At 45.1% G+C, this 13472-nt stretch overlaps 1 protein-coding gene across 1 annotated transcript; it reads left to right on the top strand.

Annotated features, from left to right (window-relative positions):
* The first annotated feature begins 1191 nt into the window (after positions 1-1191).
* Positions 1192-7020, top strand: LOC124664541. The gene is made up of 13 exons (XM_047202037.1): positions 1192-1332; positions 1488-1578; positions 1687-1751; positions 1840-1914; positions 2419-2499; positions 2593-2748; positions 2843-2935; positions 3041-4545; positions 4670-4884; positions 4963-5087; positions 5323-5361; positions 5613-5678; positions 5812-7020. The coding sequence occupies exons 1-13, from the start codon at positions 1192-1194 to the stop codon at positions 7018-7020; spliced, it is 3861 nt and encodes a 1286-aa protein (XP_047057993.1).
* Positions 7021-13472: the final 6452 nt, after the last annotated feature.

The raw sequence follows: 13472 nt of genomic DNA, 5'->3' as shown, positions 1-13472 counted from the left end.
CTAGCTACCATGCAGGTCACCGCAGCCGCCCCGCTCCACCAGCACCACCACCATGCCCTTCTCGTCCTCTCCGCCGCCCTCGTACATCCAAGCGCTTCCACCGAGCAAACACTGCTTCCACCACAACATTGTGTTGTGCATGCACTGCCCCCGCCCCCTTAGTCAGGCTGGGTGCCGCCACCACAAATGGGATCGTCGACGCGGCGACCAAAGGAGTTTGAATTAGTGGGTGTTTTTCTAGGGTTCGGGAGGCCTCCGAAGCCGCTTGGACGGGAGGCGCCCTGAGAGGTGGGCTATGCTAGGTTAGCATAGTAATTTTAGCTAGGCATGGGAGAAAAGGACATTCCCCTCTCTGTTGCGTGCCTATGACTGCGTGTTCCTCCTCAGGCGCACCCCGCTTAGCATGCGAACTGTAAAAAAACGAGTTCAGGCCACTGAACTCGTGTTTACGGGTCGAAAAAGTGTCGGCGCAGATCAGAACCCGTAAAATAAAACTGTAAAAGAGCATATTTCTAAATATGTCTCTAGACCCACATGCCATTTCCCCCCTTGCCTTCTTACTTCTTCATCTACTCTAGCTGCACGCTTGCTCAGGCCACCCGCCCCGCGACGGCCTCGCCCCGGCCCGACCCACGCCGCCCAACACTGCCCCAGCGAGCTCGACCCCGCCCCGTCACGACCGCCTCTCGCTCGCGCCCGGCGAACTCGCGGCCGGCTGCCCACTCTCCCTTCCCCGAGCTCGCAACGCAGGGCTCCGCTGAAATTTGGTTGTCCTCCGGCCGGATTTTGCCGAATTTTGGTTGTATTCTGGTAGTCCTCCGGCGGAACTCTAGTGTTCGGAGCTAAAGTTTCAGCCACCAAAACGCCACTAGTAATATAGGTTAGTCTTCAGTTCGACCTTTCAACCCCTACAAATAGGGGGCAAAGTTTGGTTTTCGGGTTCGGTCTGTAAATTTTTTTTGGTTTGGTTTACAATAATTAAGCTGCGCTGATTTCCGAACTAAACCCGTAAACTGACGGTTATTTTACAGTTTTGGCATGTTTAGAGATGCTCTGACACTGGCCCGGCTTCCCTTTCTCGCTCTCTCTTCCCACCCTCTCGCGCCACTCCTCTCCAAGTCCCAACCAAAACCCCAACCAACTACCGCCGACCAAAACCCTACCTCCGCCACCGCCACCCGCCGCGGCGCCATGGTCGTCTCCTTCAAGATCTCCCGCCGCGGCCGCCGCTTCTACCCGCCGCCGCCCGCCTCAACGTCCGGCGCCGTCGACCCGCCTCCGCCCGCGGCGTCCCCGTACGGGCCGCCCCTGCCGCCGCCTCCGCCGTGGCACGTGAGCACCCTCGCCTCGCCTCCTCTCCTCCCTCACCCCCCGTCAATTCTCCCCACCTCGATCGTCGCGTTAATCCGGATCGAAACCCTACTTACGCCTGCCGCATTGCGAGATTTTTTCGTCGTGACTGCAAAGCGTTATCTGAAATCCTGCAGGCCGCCGCGGCGGGGGGGCCGGGGCTCGGCAGTGGCGCCGCCGTCCGGTCGGGCGTGCTCGGTGGAAATGGAGCCGATCCTGCTGATTTAGGTGAGCCACACCTGCCCAGTTAATTTCCGGACGTTATGTTTCCACAATCTGTTATTCCCTTGTCAAATGCCGCGCGCTCAACAGAGGATTTGTGATCTCCTGCTGCAGACCTCGAGCCGTCCTTTGCGCTGAATCTGTTTCCGGATGGCTACACCGTTGGTGGGCTCGATAAGGTCTGTATGTGAATCGATCGATTGCCGCTATGTGTTTGTTAGTATTGTTAATTGTTGCTCATAGCAGAATCCGTCGAATTTTCTGTAGGGAATGCTTGTGTTTCTGATTGGCGATGATTCAGAGAGGAAGCCGTACACTAGGGCATCGAGAGCTTTGCTTTCCGTAAGTATGGTGCTTATTTTATTTCCATGGTGTCGCTCAAGGGGGAGGGGGGTTGGGGTGTGGGGTGATTAATCATGAGTTGGTTTTCAAGTTACAGAGTTAAAAGCAAGTGAAGGTAAAAGGAGTGAGTACTTGCACTGTGGAGTACGTGGGTGCTAGATTGTGCAGTCCATACCCGTGGAACATATGTATGGGCGTGCCGGAGGCCAACAAACCAGTCTTCAGACCATAGCAAGGCATTTCGATTGTCGCATTTTGTTCTTCACATTTTTCTCCTTTTTTGATGTGATCAGTGTAATGGTACTATACATTTTCACATAGGGCCAATGCACAATTTATTTCTGTGCTGCTATATTGTTTCTAGCTTTGGCTGCAAATTTACTCCCATAAAGAAATATTTCTGTTGGGGAATCCTTAACAAGTTATGTTATCCTGATGGTTTACTCATTCTGTTTTAGTAGTGTCTCTGTGGATATTATATTTTTTATGAATGTATTTCTACAGGATATTGAGTACGGCTGCTTGCCTCAGGATATCTTGCATGGTATCCCTTGTAAATTCCGCAATGGAATTGTTGTCTGCGAGGTTTGCTGAAGTGGCAGTCTAATTTTGCAGCTGGAATTAATGCACTTATTTTCTCTGCTTATGTGTCGTTTCTGTACATTTTACTGTACCTAGGTGCGGGACTACCGACCCTTCCTTTCTAATGGGGGCGATTCTTCAGGATATGACTTCCCTAAAATGAACAGAGTTGCTCTTAGATTGGGAACTGAATGTGTTATCAAGGATCTGTCCTTGATTGCGGATCCTTCGTGGACTTATCACCATCAACTGGTCAGTACTTATTTAAACCTGGAAAGACAAGGTTTAAATGTCACCTAGTACTTTTAAAATCCCACCTGATAAATGTTTCTCTTACATATTTCAGATTGCTGAGTCGACCATCATCAATTCCTTGCAGCCCAGGCTTAATTTGGATCCTACACCATGCCTTGAAAAGCTTTGCAACTCTGTTAAGAAGGTACCACAATTTTCTGTTCCTGGATCCTACTTAATTCTTTTGTTAGTTTTGGAAAGTAGTGTTTTTATATAGCTTGCGTTTTTGTGCCAAACTGTATGCAAATAGATCGATTTAGGTCTAAATAAGGGAAGACAGCGAACCAAAGATACATCTCTTATCAGTTCTTCTACTGATCCTCCTGAAAAGTGCAAGCCCAAGGAATGCGGCACCTGTGAAGATGCAGCGGTATGCATTGAGAGATCAGCTCTAGAAGTCTTCCCAGCCAGAATATTTTGCAGCTCACCTGTGAACTGTTCATCCTCTGCCCAAGTTAATAATCCGAAATCAACTGTAATGTCTGATCCTGAAGAGACCATTCAACGCTCTTCTACCCTGAGGAACAGTTCTGCCTTATGTGACAGAAAACAAAGTGCATCAGGTAGTCCTGCTCCTGATCATTCTCTTCAGAATCATGAACAGCAGGTGGAGTTAGCAATTGTACAGGTTGATCACAAAAATGGACAATCACCAAGGGAGACAGTTCTATCACAAAAGAGAAAGCAGTCCTTGAATCTTCCACGTGAAAGGCGATCTTCAAACAAAAGTGCAAGGATGAGTTTCCAAAGTCCCAAAGGCCAGTTTCAAAAGTCAATCGGGACTTCAAATAAAGAAAGGCTTAAACTGGGATCTCCAAAAGAATCACCGGTTGAGGTTAAGGTAGATCAGACAATGGGCAAGAAGGATATGAGAGTACAGCAACAGAAGACCTTCTCAGCGATCCCAACCAATCGCCTAAGTCCTTCCTTGAACAGAAATGATCCATGTTTAGAAAAATTCCCCAAAAAGGTTAAGCAAGGATCTCAGGAAGAACTGTTAATTGAGGTTAAAGTTGATCAGATGATTGGCAAAAAGGACACGAGAGGACATGAACCGAAGCCCTTCTCAGTTATCCCATCCAATCAACCACTTCCTTCCTTGAGGAGAACTAGTCCATGTTCAGATAAGTTCTCTGAAAAGGTTAAGGTGTCTCAAAAAGAACTGCCGGTTGAGGTCAAGGTAGACCAGATAATGTGCAAAAAGGACATGAGAGAACAGAAAAATGAGCCATTGTCAATGCTCCAAAGCAATCATCCACACCCTTCCTTGAACAGAAATAGTCTGCATGCAGAAAATATCCCTGTAAAGGTTCACTCTTCGCATATAACGATAAATGAAAGTCATTTGGCCTCAATTGTAAATCTGGACAGTCACAGCGCGTCAGGGATCGAAGTTAGTGCAATGACCCCTGTATCCTCCTGCGATGCAAGTTCTGGAAAGGCGGCTGCCGGACCTAATGAGGATAAAGCTTCTACAGAGCCCAGAACTACTACTTTAAAGAGAGACGTACCAGGAACTTCTCCCATTTCTCTGAACCAGCAAGCCAGTTTCAAAGGGAAATGTCAGAAACAAGCTGATATTCTGGACAGAAGACTGTTTGAGGACGGAGGCTTAGTTGAGCCAGGTGTTGCTGATAGTACTGCCAGTCGATTTGGTATTTCTCCAGATATTGAGTTGTGTATTAGACACCCTTTATATAACATTGAACCTGACATAGAAAAGATCTTATCAGAGGTCATCCTGATCACCCAGAGGTGTTACTTTGTACTTCTTGATCTGTAGTTTTCAATTCAAGTTGGAGTTATTTCCACAGAACTGATGTTATAAACATTGAAGTTTTTTTGCCAAAAATTTACTTGTTCATTAATGTTAATGTAGGCATGCACTAAATGGAAATGCTTCTAAGGTTGACGGTGTTGAAACATTGAGGCCATCGTCTTCCTGCTCACCCTCCCATTTCTTTCGGTATGGGAATGCTGGGGGAAGTCCGTACATGAGAGAAGAGACCATTTCGTGCCATCCGACTACAGGAACTAAAAATACTCGAAATATTGGAAGATATGTTTTTCACCGTGTGCAGTATTTCTGTAGAGGTGGGTTTGTTTCTGCTTGTGCACACATAATTTTAGTTTGCTCTTAGTCCTATTCTTCTAAAGAATCACACATGGCAGGTATAATTGATCAATCTCACTACATACTTTGCCTTCGTGAGTCTGAATCACCAGAGGACCATCAAATAGCTGTTGTAATGATATCTGGAGATGAGCATATTCACATTGCTACTCTTCCCACTTATGTGAGTACTATTTAATTCAATTTTACTTTCCAAGAATAATACTCCCTCCGTTCTAAAAAAGATGTCTCTATTTTGTCTAAATTTGCATGTATCTAGACATGTTTTAGTGTGTACATACATAAAAATCTAGACAAAGTTGAGACATCCTTTTTAGGGTTAGGGATATGTCTCCTCCGTGATATGCTTTTGTATAATACCTCTTGATCTATGTCTCCTCCGTGATATGCTTTTGTAGGATCAAGCAAGGAAGCTTGTGGACCAATTCATTCTTCTGGTAAATAAACATTTCTTTCCAACGCAGTCATGGTTTTGATAATATATAAAGTTATTTTTTCTGTCTGCTGCCACTTGCCACTTACACAGTGACAGGCTGTCAACAAGTTTAATTCTTATTATTATTTCTTGTTTACAGAGCATGCATATTAAACTAGTTGCCCTAGATGAATTTAAATTTGCAGGAACTGATGTTTCATATACTGAAAGAATATTTCAGCTATATTTCTGAGTTTTGCTTGTCTTATGCAGATGAAACGGGATGGCTACGCACTATGCAATTCTAAAGTCTGTAATGGATTCTCTGTACCCAGGCAGGTAAGACATAGATACCTTTTAATACTGGTAGTTTCAGTACCACTCTATGTTTCCATATTAAGAAATCCGAGATATTTTCATATTGACACACCATCGTTTGCATCACTTGCTCAAATGGACCATCATTTTTCAGCAATGTGGAGATGTCTCTCAGCTTGGCTATCTGACTGGAGAACATTCACAATACCACGGGTTCTCACCTTGTGTTGCGAAAAGTGTTGTAATTAATGAATGTCAGGATACAAGCTTTTCCTTCCAGAAGAGGCTCCAAGATGTACAGGGAAATGTTCGGCAGCAAGGGAACCAGCAGTGGGGGCTGCCAGATGTACATTCAAGCGTTTTACATCAAGGGAGTCAACAGTGGGGGCTGCCAGATGTGCATTCAAATGTCCTGCACCAAGGGAGTCAGCAGTGTGGGCTACCAGATGCACAAGCGAATGTTCGGCAGCTAGGAAATACTCAGCAGTGGAGGCTGCCAGATGCACACGCTAATGTTCGGAAGCAAGGGAGTGATCAGCAGTGGGGGCTGCCAGGTGCACATACAAATGTTTCACATCAAGGGAGTAATCAGCAGTGGGGGCTGCCAGGTGTACACGCAAATGTTCCACATCAAGGGAGTAATCAGCAGTGGGGGCTGCCAGGTGCACACGCAAATGTTTCACATCAAGGGAGTAGTCAGCAGTGGGGGCTGCCAGGTGCACAGACAAATGTTGTGCAGCAAGGGAGTAATCAGCAATGTGGGCTGCCAAGTGCACACGCAAATGTTCCGCATCAAGGGAGACAGCAATGGGGGCTGCCAGATCCACATGCCAATCTTCTGCCTCAAGGGAGACATCAATGGGGGATGCCAGATGTCCATGCCAATGCCCTGCATCAAGGGAGCCAGCAGTGGGCACAGCCAGGGCAATGCCCAACAATGGCTAGCGTTGACACATCCCACTTCCTGAATCCCAATTACCCAGCTGAGCAGCAGTATAACAGCCGAGTCCCAGGTGGAGTGTGCTCAATGGATCAGCACCAGCATCATTACCTCCAGAACAGACATCCAGGTTCCAGTGATAGGTACGCTACAAGCATGAACACAGGCTTCTACGATCAGTGGCACCAGACTCCTCCGCAGCAGCTCAGCAGCAGGACGCACCAATGGGGCTTCCAAGACTTCGGCAGGCAAACTAACAGCATGCCTCAAATGCATGCCGGGAGGGGCATGCGGCTGTCGGTGCCGCATCCGGTTGGCAGCCCGCAGATGAGCTCGCCGACCACCGGCTCCGATGTCAGTGTCACAAGCTTCTTGGTACCTCCCAGTTACCCGTACCCGCCACATGGAAATGGAATATGTTGAAGAGCGATGGCCAGTGTGGGTTTTTTGCGCGCTTTTGGTGCAGGTTACATACCAAAACAATACAGGAAGTACACTTTGTCAGGATGAAGTTCCTTCTTTTGTTCACGCTTCTTCTGACTGATACCAATACCTGGTGGTTTTGTCTATACTCGGGTTGGCTCTTGAAAACTATTTTTGCAAAGTATTCAGTACAAGAAAGGGATACACATACTAAACTCAGTAGGATCACTGATGACGGGAGCGCTGCATGCAGCCTCAAGCTTTTGCTGTTTTGCTGAGCTGCGGGTAGTGTCTGTTCCGTTGTAATAAGCTGTAGCTGCTGTTTTGCTGAATGTTGGGAGCACTCCATTTTGTTTCTGTTTTTCTGCTTGAAACTTTGTGTCAGTAGCAGATTGCATGTGGTTCCTAGGTAGTGTATGATATACTCCGTACGTGAAAGTGCTGAAACTTGCTGTGAACGAACCAAGGATAGTTTGTTCTGTTTTATTGCACTCTTGGCCCATCACATGGCTGCTAAAAAAATGATGAAAACACCTGGTCCTTTGCATATTCACATCGCTCTCTTTATATACAGGTTCTGAAATATTACGATGAATGAATCATATATGTAGATGAAGGATATAAATTTGTGTATGCAAGTTTTCATAACAAGAACAACATTTACAGGTTGTGCAAAAATTGAAGAATGATTTGATGCAAAATAGCATATGTCACAAGTTGAAGTCGCCTGGAAAAAAAAAATCAGTTTTGTGATTTTCACATAGTTGGCAAAATGGTCCCAAATGGGTATGGCTCTGCGTCCCAATTTTTGACAAAATTTTAGAACAGATCACCAGCAGTCAAAGGATTTCTGCCTCTGCGTCCCAATCTGTATGGATGACCTGTAGACTGAAACCAGGTTCAATTGTTCGGACAGGCGAGGCACGACAACATTCATTGAGCGAACGGCTGCAGATTGGATGTAATTCTATCCCATGCAAACCAGGCTCAAGCTATCTTTGCCAACCCATCATGCTGCTTTCAAGTAAATATTATAGAACAATATCAAACTCAACAGAAAAATAAAAGAAACAAGCACTGGTGAATCATGAGTCAACGAACACACAAGACCCGATGTGATGACACTCTTTTCAAGTCACAGCTGAGAAGAACACGCTCAGGTGGTACTTGGGGATGAAACATATGCCTGATGAGAGGAGCAGCCAAGCACAACCATGTAAAAATGCAAGATACAACGGAATCCAACTTTAAATAATACACGGAGAAGCACAAATTCCCTGGATTAGGACTCAAAAGCATCTTGCTTACATCAGAATTTAAGCTACATTGCGACACGGTGAGATTTTTCTTCATGTAAGACATAAACACCGACCACACTGATGCAACGCAGCAGATTCAGTGAGAACTGCAGCAGCCAATTCCTTCACCTGGAAAAACAAACTCATTATCAGCTCAGTAACATGAAAAAGAGCTCGGTAACATGTATCATATCCCTAGTTATATCTCCTAAGAATGCTGATGGTAACAACATAGATCCTTGAAGCATTTTGTCACTATAATTTGCTGATGTGCCAGATGCTTGTAATAAACTAATAACAGAATGAAATACTATTTTTTCTAGGGCTTCTCTCACCGGATCTCTGAAGCTGAAGCCAAAAGAAAGGAACAATATATTGCTTTGAGCTTACAGACTATGAAATAGCTAAACCTACCCGCAAAAAAAGGAGATACCTGCAATAAAAGCGCTAAACCAAGGGAAACTCTGCATGTCCACCATAGGCACTCACAAGTAATTTCAATACCAACACCATATTCAACTTCTGAATCATCCGAATGCCAGTTTACAATTTAAAAAGGGCCATCTATCTCGGCATCACCATCATTTCAATGGTTTTCCGTGTTATTGACATGAGGAAATTCCTACAGCCAAATGGAAAGAAGCCCCACTCTTCCTTCGTCTCCAAAACAAAAAATCCCCCGTGTGTCCTCTAGCTAGGTCTTGGCTCGGCGGCGCCGAAATGAACACCGGCGACGAGTGCGCAGGGAAGCCGCCCGCTCGAGGACTGCATCTGCAGCGAGGACGAACAATTCCAGTTACGTCAGACTATTGGAGTTCAACAAGTGCCCATCACAATTGTACATGGGCATTTCGCAGAAAATTTTCGCATACAGGTGCCAGATGATTACTACTCCCTCGGATCCATAATAAAATGTTGTTTTAGTTCAAATTTGAACTCTAGACCCGGAGGGAGTATATCAACATGAAAAAATTAGCATTATCCAATGAGCGGCACAAATCACAAGCACATTCTGGTACCTCCCAGTATCCACCGCCGCATGAAGATGGAATATGTTGAAGAGTGACTGATGAAGATTGTAGTTTTCTCTGCGCCCTTTTGGTGCAGGTTACCAAAACTATGCAGGAAGTACTTACATCATATAGATTACGGATGCTTTGTCATATTGAAGTAGTACCTCCTTTTATTCACGCTTCGCTGACGGATACCAATTACATGGTGCGTTGTTTATTCTCTGGGTAGCTTTAGTCCCATGGTTCCTATAAACATTGTTTGCGAAGTTCAGAAAGGTATACACATACACATTACCGTAAAAAATGGTATACACATACTTAGTACTAGATCACTGATGATGGGGACCGCTACTGATGGAGTGATGGGGTGACCTTGCTGCATGGATCTCAAGCTATTCATGTTTTCTGAACTGCATTACAGTACGTTTGGTTTTAATAGGTGATAGCTTCTGTTTTGCTGAATGTTGGGAACTCTCCATTTTATTTATGTTTTTGGTTGCAACTTTCTTACATCAGCAGGTTGCTTGATGATCTTGGGCTACTGCTCTCTTTGTCTATCACATTGTGTATGTAAAATATGATGAACACTCTATTGGTCCATCCATCACATTGCTCGGTTCATCTGGACACGCAGGGTTCAAATGGACAGAAAATTGAGTGAATTGTTTGAACATGAGTATATAAACCGTTTTCTAAATTTAATAGATACAAATTATGAAAATATATGAGTCGACTCAGAATTTTTCAGAGTTTGCTACGCCCCATGTTTCCTTGCGATAATGGTTCTGACTGCATAATCCCCGCCGTCAGGCCCCGTATTATCATCAGTAGTAAACAACAGTGGATGGATATGAACAACACTAGGGGAAGCTGGCAGGGGTGGACCCAGAAAATATTCTGACTGGGGGCATTTCTTTTGAGTGGGGGCACTTCTTCTACAAATTTGCTGATTTTAAGTGATTTTCGTTAAAAATATGTATAAATACAAAGGAGTTTCAAAATTTTGAGTGGGGGCCTATGCCCCCACTCAGCTGTACCTGGGTCCGCCCCTGGAAGCTGGAACTTCTTGGTTTAGGTATCCAGATGAATCTCGTGATATAACAAACTTAAGTAGATTAAGACACACCTAATATGCGTTCTCTGGATGACATACAAACTGCTGACCATATTGATGCGAAATCCGACTAAGATATTACTAGTGGAAGCTGAAAGTCCCAGGTTTAGGTATTAAAATACATCTAGAGACATTAGAAACTTGGCTAGGCACACACTTAGCAAGTTACTTCAGAGTTCAGATAACATATCAACACTGCTGACCATATTAATTGACGCAACAGTCATTCCTTCACCTAGAGAAAAACAAAATCATCGATCCATTAGTAACCTGATGCACATAGAGAAACCTAATTGTAACTGTTATGATTCATCCATAGTTTAGCATATCGTCTGAACAAGATGCGTTTGCAACTCATGATCAACTCAACAGCAGAATATCTCTATAGCAAATTAGCAGGCACCATAATACCACATATCTCCTAGGATGCGATCTATCACAGCATCACCATCAATTTACTTGTTTTCCATGTTATTTACATGAGTGAATCCATACAGCCAAATGGAAAGTAGTTTGTGGCCTTATGGTTGTATGCCAACCATGTTGGCAGACATACAATTTTGCATATAGAAAAAATAAAAAGGTCCAGAATCCAGATCAAACAAACTATATCAAGAAGATCTTACCCGTTGAACTATTTCAGCAGCTTAGCACATCAAACCATATAGTCATCCTACGTGCAACATTTCAGCTTCATTATATTATGTCCACCAGCAATGGCTGTGTTTATAATACATTCATAAGAGAAGGTAACAATGAGTCAATTACACCGATGAGCATACATATATAACTTGGGAAAAGTAACTCACTTTGCATAGATGGTTTATAGCACACTTTGAACACCATTACTAGCTACAGACAAACAAATATACTCATGTGTTGTTACATGCAATGAATAGAGAAGTATACTTGGATATTTAATCATTAATAATTTAGCTGATAAAAACCAAGATGTAAACTCATCCCGTCATGTCAAGCATACAAAATCAAAACATGTCAAAACTAATAAATTCTAACGACAAAAGGGATGATCTTGGGTATTCACTCAACACAATTTATTTTTATGTGCTACAAATGTACTAGCCACCTACAGTACCGGTCATCAACAAGTGACCAAAAACAGATTTATTCATAAATTATGGACTCAACAAAAGCAGTTCATATCGAGTTAAGATTAATAACAATATCAAAATCGGTGAACATTCTTGGACAGAAGAATGTAGCTAGCTTTGATGTTCCAAATGTGCCAACTGAGTTACTCATTTGACATTTCATTTGATATCTAAGGATAATGATGAAAGCTATATTAAATACCCTATACTAAAGAATACAGATATAAGTTCGTCTATCTAGCAAAAGGGGGTAATTGGTAAGTTGAAGTTGCTGGTAAGCACTTAAGAATAAAAAAGAAGGTATTCAAACAATCAAATAATAAATGTAACTAGATTACAATATAAGGGCTAAGAATGAGCAATCACCTGGTGTAAAGAAACTCTTGAAAGGAAAATAGCGATTCTTGGTATAATGGATTTTATTAAGTTTCTTGGACTGCATTGATTTGAGTTGAACCATGTAGACTCTTTCATCATAACATAAAAACACAACATCATCTTCATCATATCCCAGCAGGTGTACATACATTTCCTCATGTAGAGAAGGGAGCCGAAGAATTGTGTGCATTTCGATGGACTTCCAAAGCACCCATGTGGTAACACTTTGACCATTGACGTTCCTCTGCCACATTTCAAAATGAGTAAAAGACAATATGGCACAGCCAACAACACCATCCTCGGCTTGGATGATCTGATGGTTTCCAAAGAGGACATCATCTCTAACTGGAGGCCCTCCGATCAAAGTTAGGCTATGCTCACTCATATCAAACTCGAGTATGCCATCGCGTATGGACATGGACAACCGGTAAAGGCAATTACCAACTAGGACCGCAGGTTTCCTAGAAATGTAGCAAGCAGCCTCGGTTACGATAATATTGCCCCATGTACCGGTCTCTGAGGTGTAAACACGGGCAAAGAGTTGATCATATTGTATGTACTGGGACATCAACAACACCTTGAATGGCCCCGAGTGGCAGCCGCCATGCACGTGGTCCTGATCTCCGGCAGCGCAGAGTACTGCCCCGTTGAAGAAGCGTGTCTCGAACTCCGGCGGAACAGCCACGCGGCGCTGCTCACTGGTTATGGTGTCGCACACAACAACCTCTGTCCGCGACCTCTTCTTGACAAGAACGAGACCGTGGCGGCAATCGATCAAATCGTAGTTTTCGTTGTTGCTGCATTGCTCAAGGTCGAAGCGCTGAGGAGGGATGCGGTCCGGAGGGTCTAGGACGGAGGTGAACACGATACGCTGGCTGCTGTTTGTGAAGATGCCGAGTAGGGGCGGCTTCCTGTGGTGGCCGCGGAACTGACGCTGGAACTCGGGGTTGGTGATGAGGCCTCGCCAGCGCTTGCAGACGGCGGAGGCGCGGTGTAGGGTGGACGGCTGCGGCGAGATGCGGAGGAGGATCTCCCGGAGCATGTCGTCGCCGATTTGGAGTGAGGCGGGCTCCGCGGGCGAGGTGCCGCGGCGGCGACGGATGCGACGGATTACTCGGGCGCCTTCCTCGTTCGCTTGATTTTGGGGATGGACGCGCGGGCTGCTGCGGTGGGCCATTCCGGTTTTCTCCTCACCGGTGTTCGGGCGCCGCCGAGACCTATAGAGCAGCCACAACGCGGCGTTACCAGGGTGAAAATCCCGATCGATCTGTCTTCAATCCCGGGCTACTTCTTGGTCGCTCGCGTCCGCGCTGTGGGTCCGCGCTCGTGGCCGATCGACCGCAGCGTTCCGCCTCTCGAGACATACGTGACTGCCTGCCTACGACTCTTTCGTTCCGTGGTTGACTTGGCTCCAGCAAGCCAAAACAACCGCCCCTGCCAAGCCAAGCCAGCCTGGCTGCAGCTAGCCAAAACAAACCAATAAACTTCTGGATTTGAAGCTGATCCACGCGCCACCTCCTTTTCTCTCTCCCCTTTC

Source organism: Lolium rigidum, chromosome 6, assembly GCF_022539505.1.
Source record: "Lolium rigidum isolate FL_2022 chromosome 6, APGP_CSIRO_Lrig_0.1, whole genome shotgun sequence".
In the NCBI taxonomy this organism is placed as follows: domain Eukaryota; kingdom Viridiplantae; phylum Streptophyta; class Magnoliopsida; order Poales; family Poaceae; genus Lolium; species Lolium rigidum.
This window is presented reverse-complemented; position numbering and strand designations above follow the sequence as displayed.

Coding starts and splice junctions, on each gene's coding strand:
- LOC124664541 (XM_047202037.1), top strand. CDS start 1,192: ATGGTCGTCTCCTTCAAGATCTCCCGCCGCGGCCGCCGCTTCTACCCG. Junction 1,915..2,418: donor CATCGAGAGCTTTGCTTTCC/GTAAGTATGGTG, acceptor GTATTTCTACAG/GATATTGAGTACGGCTGCTT. Junction 5,679..5,811: donor GATTCTCTGTACCCAGGCAG/GTAAGACATAGA, acceptor ATCATTTTTCAG/CAATGTGGAGATGTCTCTCA.